At 41.7% G+C, this 27,075-nt stretch overlaps 2 protein-coding genes across 4 annotated transcripts; one reads left to right on the forward strand and one right to left on the reverse strand.

Annotated features, from left to right (window-relative positions):
* Window positions 1-586: 586 nt before the first annotated feature.
* atraid (all-trans retinoic acid-induced differentiation factor) lies at window positions 587-2,825 on the reverse strand. Of its 2 annotated transcripts, none has more exons than XM_084699423.1 (7): window positions 2,466-2,825; window positions 2,147-2,280; window positions 1,906-1,974; window positions 1,725-1,796; window positions 1,541-1,626; window positions 1,324-1,424; window positions 587-1,114 (listed from the first exon to the last, which is right to left on the reverse strand). In XM_084699423.1, the coding sequence occupies exons 1-7, from the start codon at window positions 2,553-2,555 to the stop codon at window positions 1,010-1,012; spliced, it is 657 nt and encodes a 218-aa protein (XP_084555549.1). In that variant the 5' UTR covers window positions 2,556-2,825; the 3' UTR covers window positions 587-1,009. The 2 variants fall into 2 exon arrangements, with proteins under 2 accessions (XP_084555549.1, XP_084555548.1); XM_084699422.1 differs by having other exon boundaries at window positions 1,505-1,626; window positions 2,466-2,821.
* Window positions 2,826-3,585: 760 nt separating this feature from the next.
* snx17 (sorting nexin 17) lies at window positions 3,586-26,507 on the forward strand. 2 transcript variants are annotated; one of them, XM_084699419.1, is made up of 15 exons: window positions 3,586-4,368; window positions 9,228-9,302; window positions 11,248-11,365; window positions 12,852-12,916; window positions 14,918-15,028; window positions 15,851-15,941; window positions 17,532-17,619; window positions 19,373-19,442; window positions 20,283-20,375; window positions 20,722-20,925; window positions 22,687-22,812; window positions 23,141-23,218; window positions 23,649-23,723; window positions 23,830-23,871; window positions 24,121-26,507. In XM_084699419.1, the coding sequence occupies exons 1-15, from the start codon at window positions 4,309-4,311 to the stop codon at window positions 24,238-24,240; spliced, it is 1,416 nt and encodes a 471-aa protein (XP_084555545.1). In that variant the 5' UTR covers window positions 3,586-4,308; the 3' UTR covers window positions 24,241-26,507. The 2 variants fall into 2 exon arrangements, with proteins under 2 accessions (XP_084555545.1, XP_084555544.1); XM_084699418.1 differs by having other exon boundaries at window positions 3,587-4,368; window positions 22,684-22,812.
* The last annotated feature ends 568 nt before the right edge of the window (window positions 26,508-27,075 follow it).

A 27,075-nucleotide genomic window follows, 5' to 3' on the forward strand; every position in this document is an offset into this window, starting at 1 on the left:
TCACATTATTAACTCATGAACTATCTCTTCCTATCTCAGCCTGAAGGTAATTTACTCTGTCAGCTGTTTCACAAACAACTGCTCAAACAGTCTGTTCATCTGTCAGCTTTTAAAACCCTTATCTCAGCTATATTATTCAAATCCTGACCTCCGGTCAGCTGCAACTGTTGGTCTCAGGTCATCTCATCAAGAGACACAAGCCTCAGAATAAACCACTTAATTTGACATACAACATAAGATACCATATCCACTGAGCAATGTTAGAATTTGACATGAATAGAAAAAAAGAAATTGGAAATAAGAACATGGTCTTAAAATATCAATGTCCACCTTTAGTTTCTCTAAATCTTTAATTCAAGATTAAATACTCAGTAGCACATTTTAACATCTTAATGTGCACAGAACAGAAGTAATGTAAGCAATGTGTTGTTTTTTAACCAAACTGTAGACTTAAATTGTAGCTTTTGATATGTTCTGATAAAATACTGAACCCCTGAAAATGCATGGCTTTCATTGTTTCAGGAGCATTAATGCTACAACAAACGTACATGCAAAGTGCATCACATGCATCAGTCATGAATCTCTGGAGTGTCAGTAAACTTTATTTTACAGGATTGACTCCACTGGCATCAGCCACCGTTCTTCTGTGGAACAAGGCTATTATTTTCATGCAACTCTTTTAGTGATTAAACTACATGTCATGAAACAACCATGTTAAGTTTCTGAACTCTGGGTTGCCCAAAGAGTCCGAATGTAGAATTGGCACTTTTATGGTAGAGTAACAATCATTCATACAACAATTATAAATCAATATGTCAGTTAAAAAACTCTTGCAAAATACTTTTAGCTGCCTTTCAAAGACAAAACAGTCATTAACATTTTAACTGAGATCAACTCAGTCAGCTATGTCAGTATTTTATGTCAGTATGTTTTTTTTGTCCAGCATCCCTCAACTGAATTATCAAAATCACCCGGGACAAGGCCCTACACCAGAGTCTCAGGTTCAAACTCAGACTGATTTAGCCTTGCGTCTCTGGGTCACCCACAGCAGGATGGAGACCCCAACAGTGGAGGCCGCCAGAGGCCCAAACACCAGGACGAGAGGGAACTCTCCCTGTTCATAACACAAACAAAACATTGCTTTCAACAAACAGATTTTTTACTACATGCACAAATGGAAATGGGTGACATTATCATCAAGCAAATAATACAATCAAACTGACACATGTCAGTGTGTTCTCAGTAATTATATGTTGGGGTTATGCTTTCTAGGACTCATGGATTGTGAAGATTCTTGAGACTGGATGTCTTGAGTTTACTGACCTCTCTCATACACTTGTATCCATGAAAGTTGTGTTCACAGCTGCACTCAAAGAGACCAGGGCCATAAGGAGCACAGAGGGAGTTCTCTGGGCAATTTAAAGCTGTAGATGTTTGGAATTATTACAAGTCTATAACACCGCCACTACAACATAACACTTGTAATGGACTTAAATAGGCTTACACATCTGTCCAGTCTGGTTGCAAAAGTTCTTCTGACCTTCACAAAGACAACTGTCACCTTTGACTTCCACTTTCTCCCAGGATGCATTCCCACCTGGACATCCAAGATTCGCAGGCAGATTGCTGTGAGAACCCAGATACATATATATATACACACAAAATCATTAGCACGAAAGGAAGATACTTTGAACCATTCAGATTACACAGCTCATTGTACTTACATGTAATTTAACAGAATAAATCCTTGAAACACTGAATCACTCAAGTTGAAAATAGGGTTGAATGACAGATCTCTGCGAGGCCACAAAGGAGAGAAAGTGAAAGTTACAAGTGAAAAAGTATAAAAACAGAAAGTACATAACTATGTTGTACATAACATAACATAAGAAAACGGCCTCATACATCATTATAGCAGTAGATGCTTCTTGAAGGTCATCCACATGTTTCAAATTACAGTTTGAAAGATCCAATCTGAAAAAAGGATTGATGACAGGGAACATGAAACATGAAAACATGGCATGATGACACCAAGTTTAAGTGAAACCTCAGGGAAAAACACTAATCAACAACTGATTTTACAATCAGAGAGTACATTCAGCGCTCTAAAAAGTGCAAATGAGTACAAATATTTAAGCAATTTTACCCAATGACGTTGACAGCTTCGCTTGTGTTGTCATTTCGCAGACAGCATCGGCCGTCGACCAGACCGTCAACTGAAGTGCAAAACCGTCCCAATGCGGTGGCATTCTGCAGTGTCCCGTTACAGCGCTGGCATAGCTAGTGTAATAAAGTTGTTTTGAGTAACTGTCCAAACCACATCAGTAAAATCCGAAAGTGATCTTCTGTGCGGCAACGATTAAAATAATTACTCTTTGCTTGTCTAGTAGGCTACAAAACTAAGCTAGCACCCGCAAGTACAGTAGCCTACATGACCGATAGTTTAATTTGCAACGTACACTTACCTGCAGGTCAGTGTGTTGGCAGCTTGCATATAAACATACATTTATGATTAATATGAGTACTGCTCTATAATGCCAATACCTAGTTGTCATTTTCAGCTACGATCGTCATCATCACACCCGTTTATTACGGTATGTGTTTGTGCTTCGTTCCATATATGGTTGCACTGTCCCACGTGTCCTTGTTTTATTTTTGGGGGCATTTATTACTGATTTTATGGGGCTGAATGAATCCGGTACACTTTAATTAAATCATTAATCTCGACTGGGTACATTCAAAAAATATTCTTAAATGTTTTTACAACAACTACTACTCTTGAGATCACTGATTAGGAACATAGGAAACGACCATAAGACAGCAGGAAACGACACGGGTGTGTGTGAACGCTCCCAAAACAAAAGCTTCAGTGGCTTTACCTTTGCGCAGCAATTTTGCAAAAACACAGACTGCCGCATTATGGTGAATTTTTATGAGCTAGTTAATTGAGCATTGCTTGCGCGCAGTTGAATAATACATTTTTCCTAAAAAAGGGTTCTCGTCCAGTTTTTGATCATGTAGGCTACAAATGATTTACTTAATGTAGGCAACTTAAAGCACATCATATCATTATTACAGTTATTTAGAAGAGGTTTCAAATGGTCTAAACAAGGTCGTTTCTAGTCAAGAACTTCTGGTTGAACGTTGAGATGTTTTGTGCGGAAACCATTTGATTTATATGGTCCTATGTAGGCTAACTATTTTGTTTTACATGTAACAGACATGGAAGAGACATTTACATTAAGACATTATTTTCTTCTCTTTTAACAGCCTTAAAAGCCTTAAAAGTGAAGGTCTGCAAAGTGCACCTTTATGCAGCACGAATACGAGCCTACTGCTCTGACACACTGGAACACCCCATCAGAAATAAGGGAATCAATCGAAGAACATCAATAGGCTATTTGCTTTTGAAAGGCATTAATACGCACACATTTTCGGACACAGTGTAAACAGCTTTCATGCAATTTAATGATGAAAAAATCTGTGGAGCGGCAAATTATAGGTCTGAAACCGTGTCATCTAGCCCCCTGTTTTGTCAATGGTTTAGTCCAAAAGACTGTTGCAACGCCTCTTGACGATCAATTGGACACATATTGAATACATTATTGTTTCATGGCAATGTTACACCTCCTTAAATTTCTCTATTTTCGATCAGTGTTTCCGCACTGCTTGTCTATGAATAAATGCACCACATGTTGATGTTCTTAAGAGACAAAGAACCAGACAAATACAAAAACTGGTTTGGTTGTTTTTCCCTCACACTCTTTCGTTTGAACCATTCCAGCTGTCAACGACGGGGGTTTTGCAGGGACGGACTGCGCTTTTCCATTTGAAAGTTCAACTGATGAAACTAAGTGATTGGAATTGTTCACGCGAATTCTAAACGGATTTGAAACGTCTTGTGAATGTGTGAGGAGCTAAATATATATACATATTTTTTGTTTTAGCACAAATGAAGATCAACCATGAAGGTGGATTTACCTACATTTGCAACATGGCTGCTACGGTGACTGTATGGCAAAAGTTTAGTACTGACGTGGGAGAAGTTTTATACTGATCGAGTTCATGCACAAATTGTCGTTTGTAATATTGTCAATATTTACTCTTCTCGTACCGAACAACTGGATAAGGTGTAGTAGGCTAGGCTACCCGAACAAATGCGCACGTAAGAGGCCACTTTCTTCTCATGATTGTAGTCATCAACAACCAGTCGCTGCAATAGACTTTCTCAGAATTTTTGGTGCTTTCTCCATCGCCTTCTCCTTGGTTCGAGGGACCTCCCGTTCTGTATTTGAATTGTAACCTAAAATGCATTTTTCCATACCCGAAACGGAGGTTCGTTCGGGAGAAAACAGATCAACATATGTGGTGAGTTCAAGAAACGTTGTTGTTGTGTGTGTGTGTGTGTCTGTGTGTGTGTGTGTATGTCATGTAGGCAATGCAAGGCTATGACTTTACAGGTTGATCAACGCAGATGTTTTGCTATAGTGAATACGACATGGGGTACTGGAAATAGTGTAGTAGACAACATTTTTCCCCTTCGCTCTGACGTTCCAGTAAGTGGTGCGTTATGTAGGTAGTTTAAGCGGCGAATAATGTGTTTTAGCCTAAAATAAAGTTTCTCTATTGGAATGAGACTGTTAAACAATAAATTGTCGTACAGTTTTATATCCTTGGGATTTAGATTAAAATGGTCCAGATTTTGCTTTCACTATAGGCAATTTGTGTTATGCATTTTATAACACTGGTGGCCTACACTGACTGCAAACAGGGTAGGCTACTGAACACAAAACGTATGGTGCAGTGATGTTATTTACCAAATAGGTTGATAAGATGCCAAGAATGTTTTATTTGGAACATTTAATGTAAATGTTAAACTATTTACACGCCAGTTAATTTCTTAAAGATATTTGGGCATGTTTAAAGGAAAGCTAGGCATCGCTTAGCTGTGAAGCGCTGTTGCGGATCAGTGAGAGACTGGCCCTGACCTCATGCTCTACAATGTGCCTATTGTATTTTTGAGATTGAGTCAGCATTTTAAATCCCTTCTCAGATTTTAGTTTTACCACCATGATATGGCAATCCGACCTGTTTTAGTTTTCGCTCCCTCATGGTGCTTCGGAATAACACATTAGGAGCATGGTTCCCATGCCTCTAACCTCAACTACACGTTGTATTTCAGATCCTCAGGACACAGACATTTCTGACTCTAAATCTTTTGACGCCTAAATACTGACTCAGATGTATTCAATTGTCCCAGACAATAAACAGCCACTGACACTTTGGTGGAGTAGCACTGGTGTGAGAATTACACAGTGAGGTTATTCAAGGACTCTACCAGCAAGGGAGCAGGGGTATTGTAGGCATTTCTCTGTCAGAGCAGTCAACAGGGCATGGTTACATATGACCATTGGTTATACTGACAAAGACAAACATGAAAACTTGTTTCTTAAAATCCATACTTTCTTGTATACTTTCCGTCTAGGTAGGTGTGTATGTGTGTACGTGTCTTTTTGACTAAGCAGATGACACACATCACACCCACGTCTTAAGTGTCTGGTATGATTTCCTCTTCCCTTTCTGCCAGACGTTTTGATACCCAAATCCTGGAGTGGGGTGTGAAATCACAATTTCCCTATTCTCTCCTTTACTGTGACTTCTGACAGACCTGTGGGGACATCTTGATCCCATATGCTCAACAATGAGCAGGCCTGTCTCGTAGAAGCAGCTAATCTGGACCCAATGCTAGTTTCCTCAAGGATTACAATGACTCTTGCTTAGAGACCTGTTGTTCTTGTTCGTTATATTGGTAACTGATTTAAACTGTTGTACTCGCTGCGAAACATTTAATTTGAGCTTCTTTTATTTTTCACTGTTGCTTGCTTTTCTACAGGTACACTTGCACTTATAGCGATTCATGTTGTTTAATTGTAACTTGCTTAACTACATGCTATTATGGTTCTTCCCTTTGGCACTTATTTTTGGTTGTTCACAATATGTGCTTCATGATTTGGCTACCCACAATGTTTTGGTTATGTTGTTATCAGTGACCTATGCACTTTGTAAAGCTTTCTCTTGGAAGTTGCTTTGGATAAAAGCGTCTGCTAAATCAATACATGTAAATGTAAATCTGTGTGGTGATTGGGCGCACTACAACGCCCTGACCTTGGTGGTGCTTGTTTATACGCTAGCATTGCCCAATCAAACAATTGTCCAATCTCCAACATGGTTTCAGATTTGATCCTGTGTTCATACTCTTCCACTCCTTTCCTACACTTTCTCTACAAGCTCACCATTGAACTCTCTGGCATAGAGCTTATTTATCTCCATATGTTCCATATTCGTTTGTAGCCCAGTAATAATTGGTCCACAGGGACTGGGATGTGAATGAAAGTTTTTCCCTTTTATTATGCTTTTGATACATTCTCCTCAGTACTTCTGTAGCCAATGTGTCCAGCCTAGATGTGTCCAGGCTTGGCTCAATCTGGGGTCAGACAGTGCTTCCGAGTAGGCCCACTTAACACACTGTGCCTCTTACCAGGCAGGTAGGGGTTGTGACCCTGTATGTGGTCAGTTTGGAAGGCCTGATTCAGCCAGGCATTTTTTTAAACCTGGAAATTGCTTTTGTACCTTGACCCTGGAAGGCTACAGAATGTGTTGAGTATGCATGTGGCTCTGGAAAAACACAGAGGTTGCATTTTTATCCTTTGTATGTCTTTATGTTAGACTTCCTGTGTGTGTGCCATGGGAAAATGTTGGTGGAGTTTGCTGCGTTAATGCTCACACTTCCTGCTGGCTGGCAGACAAGTTTTCCTTCTGCCTTTCTGGGTGGTTCTGTATTGAGTAGATTGCTGTAATTAAAAGGTGTCTAATTATCTTTCTAGCCTAAATAGGTTGGATCGAGTTAACAGTACTGATATCAGTGTATGAGTTTGTTTTGGACTGATGACATGAATTTGGGTTTTACAGCCCATGTCTGTCTTTGGGTGGGCATTCTTAACATTTCATCATGAATCCTTTATAATATCCTATGTGCTGGACTAGAGCATACATTCAAGATAAATGAAAAAAAGTAGAGTAAGTGGTTTGGGGGATGGGGAGTTAAGTGTGTTTGTATGGGGGCAGGGGGGGGGGAGCACGCAGTTATACTGAGGTATGTTCTGTTTTTGTGAACTCAAAGTACTTTGACGACTATGCCCCTTATGGACATCAAACTAGATCGTAGCCTTCACTTTTCATACATTTAATGTCAGTAATGGTTTTTACTGTGAAGATCTTTCAAGATCTGATGTTTGTCTACTTTAGTGTGTCTTGAAAGGATAAAAAGGAATCAGGCATTGGAGTAAATTGTTTTCAAGTTGTTTCACTAGATGCTTAGTTCAGTTCTTTCCCTCTGTCTCCAGTCAGTTTTCTTGGTGATAGTTCCCCATTTATCAGTGACAAATCTTTTATCCTTCCTTCCTGTGTGAATATTATTTTGCTTACCTCAGGTTTTTGTTATTTAGTTTTCTTCTGTGATCTTCCTCTTCTCTTGACCCCTGTGGGAGAAAGCCTTGATATTTCCAGTTGACCAATAGCTGCCTACACTCCAGCTGAGTAATGGTATGCTCAAACCACCTGCATCTTTTAACCCGGGGGTCATCAGAAATGGGTTTTGTTTGGATCGATGACACAGCATGCTGACTATAAATATTCATTAGTAAAGACCAGATGGGACCAAAGATAAGTAGAAAAAAAAGTGCTGAGTTTACGCCATTGAAATTCAAACAGGAAACGTTGCTGCCAATTTACTGTATGTGCCTTCTTGTAGCCTGTCTTCTGCCAAAATCAACCTGTGGCTATGCTTCGTTGTAAAACATGGTCATAGACTAATTGGCAGATAAGAGAAGAATACTGGGTTATCCAGATGGCCTTCTGGATCTGAACGGTTCAGATTTGGACCTGTTTTCACACTCTTCAACGGAAGCTAATTAAATAGTAGAACATCAGAGAATAACCTTCCCTCTCCACTGAATTAATATCATAATAATAACAACACAATATTCAGGAGTTCAATGACCCCTTGTCTTAATTATATTTTAGATTGTGTTGTTGTTGCACTGTATTTCATAAAGCAGCCACTGTAATGCTGTTGGCACTCTACACTGCTAGTCCTTTCTTGCTTTCGTCAAACATGCCTGCTAAATAAATGATAATGTTAGGGCTAAGGTAGTCTTATCCTGATGTGACAGAACCTTTACTGTGTCAACCACAACATATATTATCACCCGGCTAGCCTAAGACTTGGTACGTGCTTGTACTTGTGTCTAATTGATGAGATGTTTCACCACGGCCGCCTGCTACTGCCTGTGCGTGTATTTTTACTTCAGTTTTTGTAAGTCTGTTATTGGCTGTTACACGGTTGAGGAGAGGCAGGCTTTATGTGGTATGCTATCATATTCGTCAGCCTTCCAAGAGTCCCTCGTAATGACAAAAACAACTCTTTGAATCCGCCTGCCTCTGCTTAACTGGCTGATGAATTTGGCCAGAGGACTCGTGAAGGAGCAGGGAGCTAGAAAGCCATTGATGGTATGTGTCAAAACAGACATGCGACAGGGAAGTTGGACAAGTTAAGATCGACATGGAGTATAATGGTCTCTGTGGTGTCTAAATTGTAAGCAGCAGCAGTGCGACCCTGTTTGTAGGCTGGAGGTTTTTCTCTGCCATGCTGAAATGGGAGGAAAAATTTGAGTTGCAAAATCATATTGGCCTACACATTTAGGCTAATTAATGTTATTTTGTAGTTCCAGTGTGGCAACAACCGACCAGGTAACACTGCATGCAGTAGTATAGTAAGGGGGAGGGTTAAAAAGATGTCTTTAAACAGACATCTTTTTAATATCAAAGGCTGATTTAAAAGCTACATTCCAGCATATTGTAAGAGTCTTCCTGTCACCCTTCAATGGTGAATACAACATGCAGGACTAGAGCTGTACAGTGTAATATATAACTTGGTCTACAGAAAATTCAAAGACAGATGGGAAATATTCATAGCTGGTGGCCAGCGATTCACTGATTGGCACTCAGCCCTATGTACCTGATGTCTGCTACACTACCTGACAATCTATTTGGAACAAATGGATCCAGGACCTTTTGAGGCACAGTCTCCTTGTGTCGTAGTCTACGCATGTGTCGCCTTAAGCCCTGTTGGAAGCTCACCGTAATGTTTTTTTGTGTCTTTTCCGAAGGCCTATAACATCCATGTTAACGGTGTCCTGCACTGTCGTGTGCGCTACAGTCAACTCCTTGGCCTTCATGAACAGGTAAGATAGCTTTAATACTGCATATCAATTCTCTGTATTTCTGCAAGGGATTTTTGTCTTACATTTCAACAAGGTTTGTTGATCATTACAATATTACTGGGCCCTAACTGAACACTAACTGCCTGGGGTTTGCAAACGTGTTGTTGCCATAGCAGAGCACTTCTTAAAGGCTCCAAGGGGTCTCCACAAACAAATTGCCCTTGATCTGTTTTAGGGTTGTGGTCTTGTTGGTGCTCTAACAACCATGTTTACATGTCAAAACATAGAGGCCCTTTATTTTCCTCCTTACAGATGACCATGTGTCAGTCAAATTTGCCTACACCCAGAGTTGATTGATGTCTTCCCTTCCCCTGCTTTGGGGAGTTCAGTCTAGTGAAGAAACAGCTGGGCAGGTAGAAAAGGTCGAGAGGCTGATATGGAAAGAATGTTCTTGGCTGATTCTCTCTATCCTTCACCCGCTGGGAATTTAAACTGTGGGCTTGCTGAAGGCTGTGAATAATCTTTCATACATTCTTTTTTTAATTTTATTTTTTAGATCAGTTTTACCCTTTCCTATTCTGATATTAATGAAGAACATTTTACTTATGTTTCTAGGGCAATGTTAAAAAAAAATGTCTTTTATTAGTTTACTTTTGAATAATTTGCATTGCTGCTGGTAAATCATTAAATAATAACTAAGTCAAGTTAGTCCCCATGGATTGGTAAAGTGTAGACCTAGATATGGGGATGATTTTGGATGCACCGGGAGTTCAGCAATAATGGGGACAATAACTAAATGGCCCCACTGCAAGCTGGAACGAAACCACAACAGAAACTGTAATGGAAAATTCAATCTTTTTCATAACTCACCAAGCCCATCTTTATGGAGAGGCTGCACAATCACTTGCGGTCATGTATTAATAAATTATCAAAAGAAAGGGCAAACTTTGGTGTCTTTAAGGCTGTGCTAACCGGCCCGACATCTGCCGTTGCTAGGTAACAGTGCGAGGGGAAGACATGGTCAGATCAGACGACTACTCTCATGGGGGTTGCCATGGAGCAAGTATCCCCGCCAAGCCCCTCACTAATTGCAGTGCCCTATCCATCCAATTAGCACTAATAGAATTTGAATGTTAATGAAGTCCTGTTGTAAATACAATCTCCCCTTGTGGATTCTCTGTTAAATCACTTGTTCTTCAATTTCTGCTCTAAAGGCTAGATACAGAGATGGAGAGAGAAAGAGAGCAACGTCAATACACAAGTCTTTAAAATAACAATTTAGAGAACAAGATTGTTTTTCGAGAATTGACTGTTATTCCGAGTGACGGCTAGTGCAGGCTATCTGAGTTCCCGGCCATGTCTCCAACCTGCCTCGTCTAGAGGGCTCTGATAGCCTAAAGCTGCTATGGCTGCTTGAGAGTGCTTCTGGAGCAGCTGAATTGTTTGCTTGGCCGACACCAGGCCTGGCACATTGGAAATACCAAAGGGCAGAATGTCCAGGTGAAAACCCTCTAGGCTCCTCTGTGCAGGTCTCCTGATATCTGATATGGAAGTCACCTACTCTACACTGACTGACATAGACATGACCTGGACTTGTCAACAGTGGTGTAACTGATAATACAAAAGTAGAGAAGTACTTTGTTGATCCCCAGGGGGGAATTGCACTGTTATAGGTGTGGATGGATGGATTTTAAGTAAATGTTACTGTGTGCAAACTACCAAGTGATTAGAATGTTTTCATTGAGTCATATCTTGAATCATCAGTCACATTTCATATTTCTTAGATCTGAGTTATCTGATTGTTGTGTAACTTGTACTCATTTAGAGTGAAAGTTGACACACAGAAAGAGCCTACAGTCTCAGCGCTGAGATGTGAGTTTGATCTGGCATTTGGCCGTTGAGGAGCCAACCACATTTTCTGATGGAACACAAATGTGAATATTGTCTTGTTTTTGTGTCCTCACAGATAAAGAAAGAGTATGGGAATAATGTGGTACCTGCCTTCCCCCCAAAGAAGATCTTCACTCTCACACCTGCAGAGGTGGAACAGAGGCGAGAACAGCTGGAGAAGTACATGCAAGCTGGTGAGGTTTTTGTGTTGGTGCCCATCAGTCATGGGGATACGTGCCTCTTCAAGTGTTTACAATGATCCTTGAAAATCTTTCCATTATAGTCTTGTATTGAAATGTTCTTATATTTCTCCTTGGCGAAAGGAGGATAGTATAATCAAATCCTGATCTGTCAAGCAGCATACAACTCTTCTTCTGAATCAAAATGTCCTTGTTAGCCACATTGACCTCAGACAGCTTGACCTAACCTTGCTGTGGATTGGGAGTCTTTCAGGCTAAAATGATTCTCTTTAGGCCACGTTACAACTCACGGTGTCCCACTGTAATCTAATGAGTAAACTCCAAAGCATGCTTTGGAGCTTGGGGCCAAGGCCTATTCAAACCTGCTGGCACACCTACAATCAGACATTAAAATCACTCAGTATTCAGGTCTAGACATTTTCAAAAATAGTTATGAATATTTTATGGACAGTGATAATATGCCACAAACTCAGCCCACCCAATTGCTCAGTTGTCTAAAGGAAGATGTTTGGACAAGGGATTGACCAGCCATTGGTCATTATTTTGAATATTTCTCCATGTTCTCCATTTGTATTTATGTTCTAGCCTCTGCCAATCCAAGTCAAAGGGCCAGAGAGAGGTTCAGCCAAGCCCCATCTGTAGGTTCCCAAAGGTCAAGGGGAATTGTTACGCTCACAAAGTGAACAGAGTGGAACTGGCCCCAGAGCTGGTCGTTTGTTTTAATCATCCAGAACTCACGGTTACAGTAGAACAAGCGATGCTTTGTTGGGGTGGCGTATTTGCTCATAGTCTGGGAACAGACGCACAGGGCTTTTGGCCGGATGCTCATTTGGTTACATAATTGGTTTTAACATGGTTATGAAATACTGACCATAACAAACACACATTCTGTTAAGTCAGACTTCTGTCTGGGTTGGAGCATCTTTGGAGTGGCACTTTTTAATGACACTACAGTTAGCAGAAATTTAGCGGAAATGTAAACACTGGATGTGAGCCAGTATCCTAGGTTACTTCTGTGTGTATATAGATTTTTTTTTTTTCTTCTGGTCATATGGAGGATGCAATGTGCAACAATAAATGTAGTATCAACTTTGACAGGGCAGAGGATTGAGCTCTGTGTATAGACTGAGTTAGCATGTTTACCATGAGCTTGATGGATCTAGCCCTGTAATAACTACAGAAGGCTAGAGGATCAGTTAGACATCAATATTTGCCTCTGTTTGTCTTGTTTCTTCCATCCTGCAGTCCCTGTACATTTTAATACTAGACAAAAAACAATGATTGTAGAAAGATCCTGTATTCAGTATTCACTTGAGTCTGTAAATAACAAAAGCCCACCGCGTGCTGCATCATAATCACTCAACACCATGGCCTTACTGCACATTGCATATTATACACCCCAGCACAATAACCTATCCTGAGGTGCTCCTCTCATGAATAAACTATGAATGTCCGACTAACTCCCTCTCCTTCTCCACAGTGCGTCAAGACCCCATGCTCGGATCCAGCGAGTTGTTCAACAGCTTCTTAAGAAAAGCCCAGCAGGTGAGTAGTGAGCGTCCCAGCAGGCCGGTGTGCAAGCAGCAGCAGTGAGGGGGTGGTGAGGCTGCTCGTGGCAGGAGGCTGTCAGTCATTACTGGCCGTCTTTCGAATGACCTTTGGCCTCAGTGTGAATTCAGACACGGTGAGGTGGCCGTTTTCCTTCTATCCGTCACGGATCACAGTGTTGCACATTCAAAACGCCTTCTTACGTGTGTGGGGAAAAGCATAGTGAAAATGTGTGTGTGTGTGTACATGGACTCACTGAGAGTCAGTTGGGAGCAGGCTCAGATGAAGTGAAGCTGAATGCGTGAGAAAGACAGCAATGGTTAGAGAGAATGAATGTGCATGTTGGCATCAAATTATAACTTCAGTCACATCACCATGGTGAAAGAACTGCTCAGCCCCAAATTTAACATAACACCCTGTGTGGGAGGTACTGGTTTCACCGTTTTACTATGTTGTAATGCTGTGAAGGAATTAAGAGCAGATGTTTCTGGAATATTGGAAGTGAGGCTCGGCATGATTCATCCCAGTGAATTTATCAACAGGTTTTTGTCGTGCGTATTACGCCAAATGCCACGTTCAAGTAAAATGCTAAAATGGGAATGGACTATTCATTTGCCTGCTTCACCAAACTACAATAATATGAGTCTGTTCTTAGTCACACTATGGTGTCACTCTGACCTGTTCTAGGTCACTTAGAATGTGTGTTTGCATATGAGATATTGAGATGATTGATTTGAATAAATATTCATGAGGCTCTCCAAATAAATCAATGTGCGGTCCCCTCAGTTTCCCCTCGTTGACTGATGCTGGAAGCCATCGCTCAAGCAGTGACCTGAGTTGTCAGGCTGCTTTACATCCACTAACCCCCACCACCAGAATGATTACAGTACAGTCACACCGCATCTAGCTCATTCCCCTCCCCTCCCCTCCCCTTCCTTCCTTCCTTCCTTCCCTCCCTCACTCACTCACTCACTCACTCACTCACTCACTCACTCACTCACTCACTCACTCACTCACTCCCTCCCTCCGGATCACAATCTCTTCATTCCTCCTTCTGTGTCTCTATCCCCCCTTCCATTCATCCCTCCTTCCCTTGGTCTCTCCATCTCATCCTCCTCCCTCAGTCACAGGCTGTGAAGACAGCAGGTGCAGAAAAGGAGATGAGTTAGCACCATGCTTTGTCATTTCATCAGCAGCCCAGCAGGAAGATCCAGTCTGAGAGCCTCAGAGGAGGAAGGAAGGCTGGTGTGGAGAAGAGAGGGAGGTGGGTGGGGGGTTGATGGGAAGTGGGGAAGATTTCAGGCGGGGGTTGGGGCCATCATCCAGAATGTGTTGAAATTCAGAATGTGGAAATACTGTGTTTCAACACCCGTAGGTGACTGGTGAAGGAGTGGAATGGTCATTTGGTTGGGCAGTAGATGTATACAACGTGAATGATAATTCTATTCTACCATTACTGACGTAATATTGTTGATGTAAAGACATAGTGTTGTTCATGATTCAGGACTGGATATTGTTTCCATAAGAAATGCCTTACTTTACAATGCTTAAAACACATACACAGGAACATCAACATGAATAGTTTTTCATCCATCCACAAGTATCCTACATCAACATGAGCTTATGTCCAATGACTTGTGTCCATCTGGCACAGTATTTCACCAGCTCCTGTAGTCCTCCACTTCCTGTGTAACCCCTGTAGTCCTCCACTTCCTGTGTAACCCCTGTAGTCCTCCACTTCCTGTGTAACCCCTCTAGTCCTCCACTTCCTGTGTAACCCCTCTAGTCCTCCACTTCATGTGTAACCCCTGTAGTCCTCCACTTCCTGTGTAACCCCTCTAGTCCTCCACTTCCTGTGTAACCCCTCTAGTCCTCCACTTCATGTGTAACCCCTGTAGTCCTCCACTTCCTGTGTAACCCCTCTAGTCCTCCACTTCCTGTGTAACCCCTGCAATCCTCCACTTCCTGTGTAATCCCTCTTCTCTGTGCGTCCGACAGGAGACCCAGCAGATCCCCACTGAAGAGGCCCAGCTCGAGGTCTACCTGTCCAACGGTCAGAAGGTCAAGGTGGATATCCTGACCTCCGACCAGACAGAAGATGTTCTCGAGGTAAGAGGACCATGGTGTAAAACTACTGGGTTTGTGGGAGTTTGGGGGGGAGGGGGTGCATGTATTTGTGTTTGTATCACATTCTACAGAGACACAGTGTGTCCCCTGGACTCTAGACTCTCTTGACCCAAAGTCACACACACTGCCACACTCCAACACACACTCCAACACATACTCTTACTCTACAACACACACTCTTACTCTACAACACACACTCTTACTCTACAACACACACTCTTACTCTACAAACACACACTCTTACTCTACAAACACACACTGGTAATCACCCAGACATACTTTGACTTCGCTCCAAGAAACACGGAGTAGGAAAACTTCTGGCTCAGTGTAAAGAGCAGAGCTGAACTTTGTCACTTCTAGCAGTAAAGTAGTCAAGTGCTGTTAATAAACAGTCCTTACAAGAATGTGTTGACCACCGCTGACCTATCCTGCACTGATGCTGAAACCTGGGTTATTCCTCTGAGCTTCAGAGCTGTACTGTCCCTGTCTATGAACTAAGGAGGCCTGTAAAACTCCTGTCTACTTTGATTTATTGCATTAAACGAGTAAGCAGGAAGTATTCATTTTCTACAAAGACATGTTACTAATACTAATCAAACTCAATCTTAGCTTTGCAGTGCTGTTTCCGTTACCAAAATTCTGGTGCTAACATCCCAATACCTTTTTCATATCAAAGAAATGCTAAATATGAAGCTGTAGTTAAATTCCATTTAGTAAATAGTTTAATTTTAATTTTAATAGTTTATATTATTTTTTTAATGAGTTAATCCTGATTTATGTAAGTCTCTACCTTCTCATTTGCAGGCTGTTGCAACAAAGCTGGACCTCCCTGACGACCTGGTTGGCTACTTCAGTCTCTTCCTGGTGCGGGAGGGTGTAGACGGAGGCTTAACATGTAAGCACCAATCTTCTGACCTTTCGTTTCCCCCTTGTTGTGAATGACAAACTGTTACTCAACAACCATCTGGGGTTTTGTAATACCAGCCTTAAACCTGAAGTTTCTCAATGTCTGGGTAGCAGGTTGCTTGCTGTGAAGATAACATTGTATTGTTTATAATCATTTAATTTCCAATTCAAATTCTGTAATAGGAAACAAATTCAATTCAATTTTTTTCTATACTCAAAAGTACTTGATGGGTTGGGTGTCTTTCTTTTTAGTTTCTCCAGGCGACTCAAACAATGACAACTACATTCAGTTTTTTGGGACATGTTTCCACAAACCAGATTGGAACTAATTTAAGTGCAGCTCTCAGATTGTTTGGATAATTTTGTTTGTTTGTTTGTGTGTGTGTGCCTGCCAAAAGTCCTCACAAACACTCCATCCAATCCTGTCAAGGCCTCATTAGAGCCTTCGTGTTTGCATTTTTGTAATACTTGCTGGCTGCCATATACTTGTGCCCTCTGCCAGATCCTATCATTCATGACAGAAAACAGTCTCTCCAAACTGAGATAAAGATATTTGGACATAGTAGGCATTATCTTAATTCTTGGCAGATGTTTTCCCTGAAAAGCACAACATAGAAGAGAATATCCTTGATAATTTATTCTGACCAAAATCAACCTCGGCTACTGGATAGGATCAGGCTTGAAGGGCTTATCAAACAGGCCGGGTGCTGGAACATTCTATTTGGAGTTTATAATTTTGTGTCAAAATCATGGTCCCGAGAGGAATCTCTCCCTTCTAAGCTCTACAGTAAACAGGGTTTAGTCAGCCATATGTGAAGTTGGAGACCAGAACAAGTTTGAAGCGGATATTTTATGATTGCTTCACATCATGGCGCCTGTTTGTGCCAATCTTTCTTTGGTTTAGATGTCCCCCCCAACCCCAACTCTTTTAATGATTTACATCTTAATATTTTAGCCATTCGGTTTCCATTTTGTGTTATACTGTATAGAAAAAGGCTCATTCTGGAAGGATTTTTTGTCACTCAGTTTGTAGCATTTTGTTTGTGTTCCTCCTTGGGTAGAAACTCCACGGCAGTCCCAGCTGTGATCCACTCATATAGGCCTGGGTAAAGGGCCTCAGCTGAACAACTGCAGATCATACACACACAAATAGACATTAACACACACACACTCATTTTTATGCACACACACGTTATTGTACCCTTCTGTGTTCTGTCCAGATGGACTCCTTTTCTTGCATGTCTTGTTGTCATCCGTGTTATCTAGATGTCCTTGGAATCACTCTGTGGTCTTCCCTCCTTCCTCTCATTCTTTCGTCCACCTCTCTCTTTCCCTCTGTTTCTACGATCCCTCCCTCCCTCCCTCCCTCCCTCCCTCCCTCCCTCCCTCCCTCCCTCCCTCCCTCCCTCCCTCCCTCCCTCCCTCCCTCCCTCCCTCCCTCCCTCCCTCCCTCCCTCCCTCCCTCCCTCCCTCCCTCCCTCCCTCCCTCCCTCCCTCCCTCCCTCCCTCCCTCCCTCCCTCCCTCCCTCCCTCCCTCCCTCCCTCCCTCCCTCCGTCTGTCTCTGTCTCTCTCTCCTAGTTGTGAGGAAGCTGCAGGAGTTTGAGTTGCCGTATGTTTCTGTCTCCAGCCTGCACAGCTCTGAGTTCCACATTGTCCTCAGGAAGAGGTAGGACAGCTCACTCGACACGCACATCACTCTGACGTTGCCCTGTCATTCCTCGAATGCCTGGGTTAGGGTTAGGGTAAACAAGAAGATATTGGAGGGGATTCTCATGTCATTCCACTAAGATGCTTTGTAAGCTGTTACTGACATTAGGATTTCCTCAGGCACTTTGAACTGACTAGCTCTTCCTTGCCTCGCTATGAGAAACCACCACATTCTAGCAGAAGTAGAGTCCAGTCTTCTCCAGCCAGCCACTGTGGAATAATACGTTAGACATCGAATCACGAGTCTCAGTGCGGCGTCTCATAAGTTCATGAGAGCAAAGGGGCTCTTAACCCGAATTGCTCCAGCATGTGTCCAGCTGCTGGGTTTGAGTGTAACCACATGGTCATCCAGCCTGTGAGGTGTGCCCACCACTGTTTATGGAGAGCAGCAGACGTCAACAAGTACTGATAGAAACCAGGCTGGCACTAAGTCTGGCTTGTGGGTTGAGGAAACTCCTGGGGAACCTGTGTATGAGGCCAGACTGTTGTGACGCCAGTGACGCACTGGAGACTGTCCCACCTGGTCTATGCTGTCTCCCTCAGGCATTGTTACATACACACACACACACGCACTGGTCCGGTGATGCATGCAATACACACACACTACACAGTACATTGTTTTGCTCTTACACACACACACATGCTGACTTTCTACTTTCTTTCCTAAGCTGAACAAGCATGCACATCTCATACACACACACACACACACACACACTGTCAGCAAAGATATACATGATGTTGTTATTTCACTCCGGTCTCCCTAAAGGAAAGTCTCAGGTCCATTTGACCTAGTTTACATCCCAGAGCTTTGAGCCCTGCTTCACGGGGGGACTAAAACACATAAACACACACACCCTCTGCAGAAGAACAGGAAGTGGATTCGTTTCAAATGAATTCATAATGATGTTTGCAGAGGCTATCCAGGTCAGAAAGAAAACAAGAATCTGTTGATAGCAGGCAGGCTTTAATATCTGTGCTAGACTTTTAGGAGCTTTCAAAAAAGAAAATAAACTGTGAAAATATGCTAGATAAAAACAATGATAGAAGCATCCAGACAAACACCATCTCACCCTCCTCCGAAAGCCAATACAACATAATACATTTCAAACTCCTCACTCTCCTCTCCTGCCTGAATAGCTAAATGAGTTGGGGAAATTCTGTTCATTTAATGGTCGTTCTCCACTTCTTCACTCCCCCTACAAGAACCTGTCAAGAATAAGAGGATACCCTTGTTTGAAACTGGGATTCCAGCAGGGAATGTTTCCTCCTGATTCTGTAATTAAGGCCCGAGGCCAAGGGAGCAGAATGAGACAAGCTAGACGACAGTGAACGGAGGACAGTGGTAATGTCACTCTACCGCCACAGGTAGCTTATTATAATAACACTGGGAATCCTTCCCAGAAACAAGGGATAAGCAGGTAAGGACAAGGACAATGAACTAGGGACAAGGCACTTTAAATTGGCTTACGGATATGTTAAACTCACTATTATCCATCATTTACTGTCTATCTGTCTTATCGAGTGTTGATAATGAGTCAACTTGAAGTAACAAATTGACTTTTTTTAATATTTATAGGGTTCTAAGTTTACTGTACTATTAGTTATGTACAACTGGAATGGTTGTTTATAGTTTTTTTTTGTGTATTTTTTTTTACCAGAGGGTGAACTCCCGCTCACACATTGTTAACAAGTGATTGCTCTTGTTGTTTCAGCTACTGGGACACAGCATACGACAGTGATGTCATGGACAACAGAGTAGGCTTGAACCTACTATATGCCCAGGTGAGAGGTCAAGCTGGGGTGTGAGACTCAAGACATTTACATGGGCTGTTGCCTCTTAATAGCAGTCCAATTTAACAGCATGTGGATATACTGACTGACACCAATCAGACCAGGCCATCTGTTATGTCTTGAACTTACTGTAAATTTAGTTTGATTGGAATACACTTAGATATATTTCTCTTAAGTAGGCCTACAGACAGGCTTTTGTTGTACTATAGACCAAAATAAAATGAGTTGAACCATCTAATGAGTAAAAACCTTAATCTATTGAGGATGTCTTGGTGGTAGTGTATCCCTAAAGCGAATGTGTGTCTTTGTGTGAGGTGTTTGGCAGGACTTAGGCCAGTTCCTGTGTGTGTGTTTCTTTTTATAGCGCTGCCCCTTTAGTAGCCTTCACCTCGTCAGCCCCATTATGTTTTCTTAAGCATTTTAGAGAAGGCTGATGTGATTAAAACCTGTCCTGCTGGAAGCCTGTATGTGTGCGTGCGTGCGTGTGTGTGTGTGTGTGCATAGAGCATGGCTGAAGTTTTAGGCTAGAGAATCTTGGAACAAGAGAAAGTATTTGTTTGTAGAAGGTTGTGTGAGTTTGTACTTGGTGTGTGAGGGTTATGGTTAGGGATCTCTCATAATACAAGCAACATTCATCTGAATGTGTATCTGCATGAATAACGCTTTAAGTTAGTCACATTCAACATGGCCTTTAAACTTTAAATAAAAGTGAAAGTTGGATTTCAAAGCTTCAAGCATCTCAAGGCATAGTTGGATCAGAATGTAAAAAATGGTTCCCATTCTTTTATTTATCTCTTCTCTCACACTATCTGTTGGTCACTCTTACTGCAGACGGTGTCTGACATTGAGCGAGGCTGGATACTAGTCAACAAAGACCAGCACAGGCAGCTCAAATCACTGCAAGAGAAAGGCTCAAAGAAAGAGGTAAATTCTGCCTGCTCTGATACTGAGCCTTCTAAACTATTCTGCTGCTGAACCTTCTAGAACATTCAATTTCTGGACCTTCTACAACATTCTTCTACTAAAATAAGATTGAAGTAACTGAGGGCATCTAAAACTGCATATTACAAAACATTTTACACAAGTACATTTACTCTGGATGAGTTTAGCTCCTTTGCATGCATTATAAAAAAATAAAAAATAAACTTTCACTCAGCTTAAAAAGCTTATACGGTATTTGTGTTTCTATTCTTTACACAAGGTTGATGCAGACATGATGAAACGGCATATATAACCCAGTTGCACCTTTCCCCCTGTATTCTCCTCCCAGTTTATCCGGCTCGGTCAGACTCTCAAGTACTTTGGCTACATCAAGTTTGACCCGTGCGTCACCGACTTCCCTGAAAAGGGCTGCCATGTGATTGTGAGCGCGGGCAACAATGAGCTCAACTTCCACGTCAAGCTGCCCAACGAGCAGATGAAGGAAGGCAGTTTCAAGGTCACACGGATGAGGTGCTGGAGGGTGACCTCCTCAGTAAGTGGACTTGGCCATGTGGGTTGGCTTGATTGGGTTTGTCCTGCTGTTTATGCTGACTCACTTTGTTTAGTTTGTTTCCCCCCTCTCTCATCTTTCATCTCTCCCCCACTCTCTATCTCTCCCCACTTTGTCATTATCTCACTGTCTCTCTCTCCCTCCAACACTCTTATGTCTCTCCGTCTCTTGCTATTCTCTCTCTCCCTCTCATTAACACTAATGCAGGTTTAGAAAAAATCCTGTGCCAGCGGCATCCTATCTCACTCTGGCTGCCACTTCTCCTTCTCCACTCCCCAGAGAGGGGGGGGGGGATCATCGCCACTCATTCCTCTTCATCAGTTAAATGAACCACACACATCCCCCGTGGTTTCACTCTGTATTGATCCACCTCCTCACACAGTCTATGTCTTCTCTCAGGTGTAAAACCAAAAGAGAATGGTTTCTGAAGCACGTAATCACGCCCCAGTGAAGATGCCTTATGGATGCTCCAGTCATGCTTCTGAACATTTTGAAAGTCAGATGTTATAAAAGTCTATCAGGCATCCTCCCTCTCTGGTATTGTGTCCTCTTGGTTGAGAGAATGTAATAATAATGAATTCATGTAGCAGGCGCCTTTGAGATGTCTAGCGGGGGATTTGAAGCTAAATCTGCAGTCAAATGCTCTACAACTAAGCTATACCCATCTAGATGATGACAAGTCTTTTGTAGTGAGAGTTATAAATAATGCCCATGCTCTGACAACCATGAAAAGGTTTTGTATTTGATAGTTTGAAGTTCTCTCGACTATGTTGGTGAATAACTGCTATTCTTCTTACCATTTCAAAATGAAAAGAAAAAAATGTTCTGTATGGCCGTATTATACTGAGAGTCTTCATAGAAAGAGGAAGTCCTTGGCAGAGACAGAAAGCTATTATGACTCCTGTGAAAGGCACCGAATGTCATCATGCAGTGGGCTCCACCCATGCATTGCTACAGACTTCGAGGCATAGCAGTAGATGAGCAGATTAAGTTCAAATGTGAGTCGTCAGTTCAACCTCTGGTCCTAGATAATGAATCTAGTAGGAACTCCACAAGCTAATACCTCCACTAAGTCACGGCCATTAAGTCCACATCCGCTTCTGTCTCAACAAATGTATGTTATGTTATTCAGACTGAGGACAGTCACATCTTCACTGGCACCGTGCTGCATCTCATAACCCTGGGGTACTTTGACATTTGTGGAGGAGGAATAAACAACAAAAGCGTGTTCCAAATTGTTTAGGAGGGAAGTAATCGTTTGTGTGCGTGTGGTGTGTGTGTGTGTGTGTGTGTGTGTGTGTGTGTGTGGGGGGGGTAATAGTGTGTGTCTGTGTGGGTTGTCCAGGCTCAGTAAGTCAGGAAGTGGTCCCGACTGCAGATCTGATCCTTAGAGAGATCACAGGGAGTGTGGGCCTGTGTTTAGGTGTTGTGCTTGTGTGTGTGCTTGCAGTGCCTAACAATCAAGGATGTTATAAGGGTTTGGAGGAGAAGGAGAGTGCTTTTATTATTGGCCTGGTCAGAGTGGTTTGTCTTCTAATCAGACAGGAACATCTTTACCCTGGCTTAGAACAGGTTATATACAGCAACAAAATTGACATCTGTATGCTAACAAAGTCAAGGCCAGGGTATAGTCTTGATTTAGATAAACAATGATGATGATAATGGATGCCTGAGGACAGGATGATGATGACCACCATGACCACTCCCATACAGCCTCATTGACTCCCCTTCCCCCAACAGCAGGTCCCGGTGGCCAACGGCACAGCCACCCCCTGCAGCTCAGCCAAGTGTGAGGTGAAGCTGGAGCTGGCCTTCGAGTACCTGATGAGCAAGGACCGCCTGCAGTGGGTCACCGTCACCAGTCCACAGGTCAGCGTTTGGGGAGCGGGGGCATGAGTAGATATACCAGGAGAGGTACCAGTTGCGTAGGAGTCGAGTGTTTCCAGGGCCTCTTGTGGTGTAGTGCCTTTCCTAACCCTTTCATTGATCTTCTAAACAAAACTAGGATGACACAATACACTTGTATTATTGTATAGTAAGTAATAGCAACATATGTGCTATAAGATATGAACACTAACTATGATGGGTCAATACACCAGCTAATAAAGTAAGTAATACTGGTGGTGTTATGGTATAGCAGCATGTTGTGAATAGGTCCTGTATTATAACTCCAACCCCATGTTACCTCTCCTCCCAGGCTATCATGATGAGTATCTGTCTCCAGTCTATGGTGGATGAACTTATGGTGAAGAAGTCCGGTGGGAGCGTCAAGAAGGTGTGTGTGTGTGTGTGTGTGTGTGTGTGTGTGTGTGTGTGTGTGTGTGTGTGTGTGTGTGTGTGTGTGTGTGTGTGTGTGTGTGTGTGTGTGTGTGTGTGTGTGTGTGTGTGTGTGTGAGAGAAAAGGCTTATGTCCTGATATAACTCAGATCATTCAGTTTACCCCTAATGCACATTTCACATACTCTGAACATTTTATTTCCTTAGATTTTGTCTAAACCACTTTGTAATACTAACATGATTGGACGAAACCATTACATTTTATGACATCAATCATAAAACACACCTCAGATCTTTAAACTCTCAGATAATCTTATAAGCAACACAGTACATAAAGCTTCTCTTTAAACAACTGCTGACACGTATATGAATATGGAGGGGAAAAAACAAGAACTGCTGTGTGATTAATGTGTTTTTGTGACCTTCAGATGCTGAGAAAACGTCACAACGGCTCCATCCACCGGTCTGACAGTCAGCAAGCTGTGAAATCCCCCCCTCTACTGGTGAGTATAGGAACTACATGCACTTGTGTTTTACAATGTCTTTTCTATTAGTATGTGGTCGTTTTGGAGATTTGACCTTGGTTTTGTTTCTCTCTTTGTACTGCAGGACTCCCCGGACCCAAATCGTGAACAGATTGTCAAACTCTCAGTGAGTGTAGTCGTGATGTTTAGATTTCACAGTGTGTGTTGTGTATCTCTAAACTATTCAATAGAAAGTCTACCTCCAACGGACAGTGTCCTTTACTAAAGTTTCTTCCTCCATCCACCCCTCTTTCATCCTCCATCCATCCTATCTTCTCTGCTCTCTCTTCTCTCCATCCTTTCCTAATTCCTATATTCTCTCCTCCTCTCTTCTCTTCCTCTCCTCCCTCCTCTCTCTTCTCCTCTCCTCCGTCAGACCAAGCTGAACTCTGTCTCTCTCAGAGGGATCAGCGCCTCCAACTCTGCCAATGACATCAGCGGCACCGATTTCCACGGCAATTACGCATTCGAGGGCATCGGAGATGATGACCTGTAATCTCCTGCTCCCTTCCCACCCGCCCACATCGAACGCGGCCTCAAAGATTCCAAGCCAAGCTGAGCCGAGCAAAGCCAAGGCCTCCCATTCTGCAAGATTGTAGCCTCCTCTGGGGGGATTCACTGCCTTAAACTCTGTTCTCATGTCCGATACTCATTTACCTTTCTATGACTGACCAGCTTCTGTTGTATTTGTCACTTCATCCATTCCTACTCACAACTGTCATATTATATTATTGTGAAGAATATCTGATGTAATTCAGAAAATAGCGCTACTCAAAATGGTTCAAATCAAGAAAAGTCACTTTCAGTTTAAAGCATTGTTTGTAGCAGGGTTTGTCAGTTTCTTTTTTTGTGAGAACGACCACATTCTTGCCAATTCTATTCTTTGCACATCATGTTCTTATCACTGTGTCACAGAGAATCCCTTTGATTGGTTTATTGTGCAAAAGACAAAATTACTTTGTCAAACCATTCCCTTTACATGCTACTCTGAATCAGGTCAGTGCAAAGAAATATCTAATCAACAATGAGAGACAGTATCAGATCTGCGATGCTTTATTTTTCTTCACTGTTGTTTCTGACAAGGAGACCAGATAGTAAAAAAGGCTTAACACTAGTGACAAAGACTATGCTGTAGAACCGCCTAACAAAGGATTCCATGTAATTATTCTATTATTTACAGAGTTTAAATGTTATGGGAAAGTTCATTCTTAATCCAACGTGCCAAATAGTTTATTTTCATTTACTGAGTTTTTATAATATGTTGGTTTTGAACCCATCTATGGGTTATTGAAAGTGGAATGCTGGCAGAAGTAGTGTAGTACAGTACTTTGCTTACCAATGTGGGGATTGACTTGATTCTCAATGCTCTCAAAGTTTTTCTGCGCCTTAAATTTACTGGTTGCTTCTCCTTCAACTTTTCAAAACTCTGCTGATCCAGCTTGGGTTTGCTATTGGTTGAAAACTCAAATGTATCATCAACTTTAGCCAATGGCTGCCTGCTAGCTATAATCTTGCAGAATGTGAAAGAGTTTGATTGGCTGGTTTGGCCAACCTGCTTGCACTTGCTGAAGCTGATCATTTTGCACAGTCATACAGATGGAGATGGATATTTATTAAGTGAACAAGTCGAGCATGATGAACAAAGAACATTCTAGAAGGTTTTAGAAAAATCCATCTTTTGATTTCTTTGTGTATTCCAACCATTTTTTTTAAGGTTTCTCATAAATGCCAAAATTATAGTTTACTAAAGCATTTTGCACAAAAGAGACATTTAAAAAATCATGGTAATGAAACTTTTATATATGTACATGCAATTAAGAAAAAGTATTCTAAACATTTACTAATATCTGTATTATCAATAGTTTATTGTAATCAAATAGATCAAATTCAATTTAAGTTGTATAAAGGAATACAAAAACTAACATTTATCATTGTTTACAGAATGTTTTAGGTAACTATAGCTAGACTAGTGATGAGAAGTGTTTACATCTTTCCACATCTGATTTGAGTTGATTATCTGATTTTGGAGAGTAAACGGTTTGTGTGGAGCATTTCTTTTTGGGTTCATTTTGTGATTTTATTTTGTATTTAGAAGTGATGAAGGCTGTTATCTCAGAGGATGACTAGACCTTGGACTTCAGCTGTACTACAGAAGCGGGGGATAAAAGTAAGACAGTGTCCTGGAATATCCTAATGTCTCCCAAAAAAACTTTTTTAGAATTTAATTGGAAACATATTTAGTAAGTATTTTATTCAAATTGAGAAGCCCACACTCCTTTTTTTAATCTAATACTAAAAGGATCTTGTTTGGTCCTTGTACCAGAGAAGATTGAGTTTTCAGTTGATAACTGAAACAGAGATGTTTTCCAGCACACCAGCTAGATTTAAAATGGTAATTACTGCTAGTTTATGACAGATGTAATTCTAACTTCCAACTGCACCTCATTCCTTCTCATTAGCTGTAGTGGTGGAATCCAGCTGTATCACAAACATGTTTTTTCCGTATCCTGTAAATGAATGAAAACCTATAGTTTCTCTGTCAGCTGTTCTGTCATATAAAAAAAAAAAAAAAAAAACATTTCTCTTGCTCATACTGTGTTTTCAATCATGTGTGGATGAAAACATTCTCCTAATTGGAGAGCATCAACATGGGGTCCATCCAGATTATTTTTCATTGCTGTATTTTACAGAACAAATAAATGGGAGCTTCAAAGTCTTGGATTTCAATACGTGTAGGTGCCAAATAAAGTCCATGAGCGTAAACTTGTGTTGTTTCTTTGGTCATCAGGCAACCATTGTTATCCATGTTAAGTGTGTTGTTTCCAGAGCGACTCTGAGTACCTGCCTCCATTACTAGTAGCAATCTGCATTTTTCAATGTTTTCTTAAATACCCCTTGAGACTGCCATTGTTTTCACTTACGGTATAGAAATGTCCCCCCTTAAAATTGATCTCTGATCGAATTTAAATGTAAAGTTGTAAATTTGATATGTATACGGATATATACAGAGTGATCCCAATGTTGCTGTCATATCAGTGTGTGTTCAACAAGAAAAGTACATTTGCATTCAAAGCTATAGGACCTTTTTTTGGGGGAAAAAAGTGATAACACAAACAGAACAGATCTAGGGATATGTTAGAATTTTCCCTCGTAAACTAGCTAGGCCATGGGCGCCCTCAGGTGGCAGAGATGGGAAATTGTCTGCCATTTGTAAAAAAAAGATAAAAATCTTAACCCGTGTTATCTTCGGGTCATTCTGACCCATCAGTCATTGTGACCCACCGTCGTATTACGACAAATTTGTCGCATACAAAAACAAAGTGAAGCATTT

The sequence above is a fragment of the Hypomesus nipponensis genome, chromosome 6 (genome assembly GCF_054491055.1).
Source record: "Hypomesus nipponensis isolate SF chromosome 6, ASM5449105v1, whole genome shotgun sequence".
NCBI classification, from domain to species: Eukaryota; Metazoa; Chordata; class Actinopteri; order Osmeriformes; family Osmeridae; genus Hypomesus; species Hypomesus nipponensis.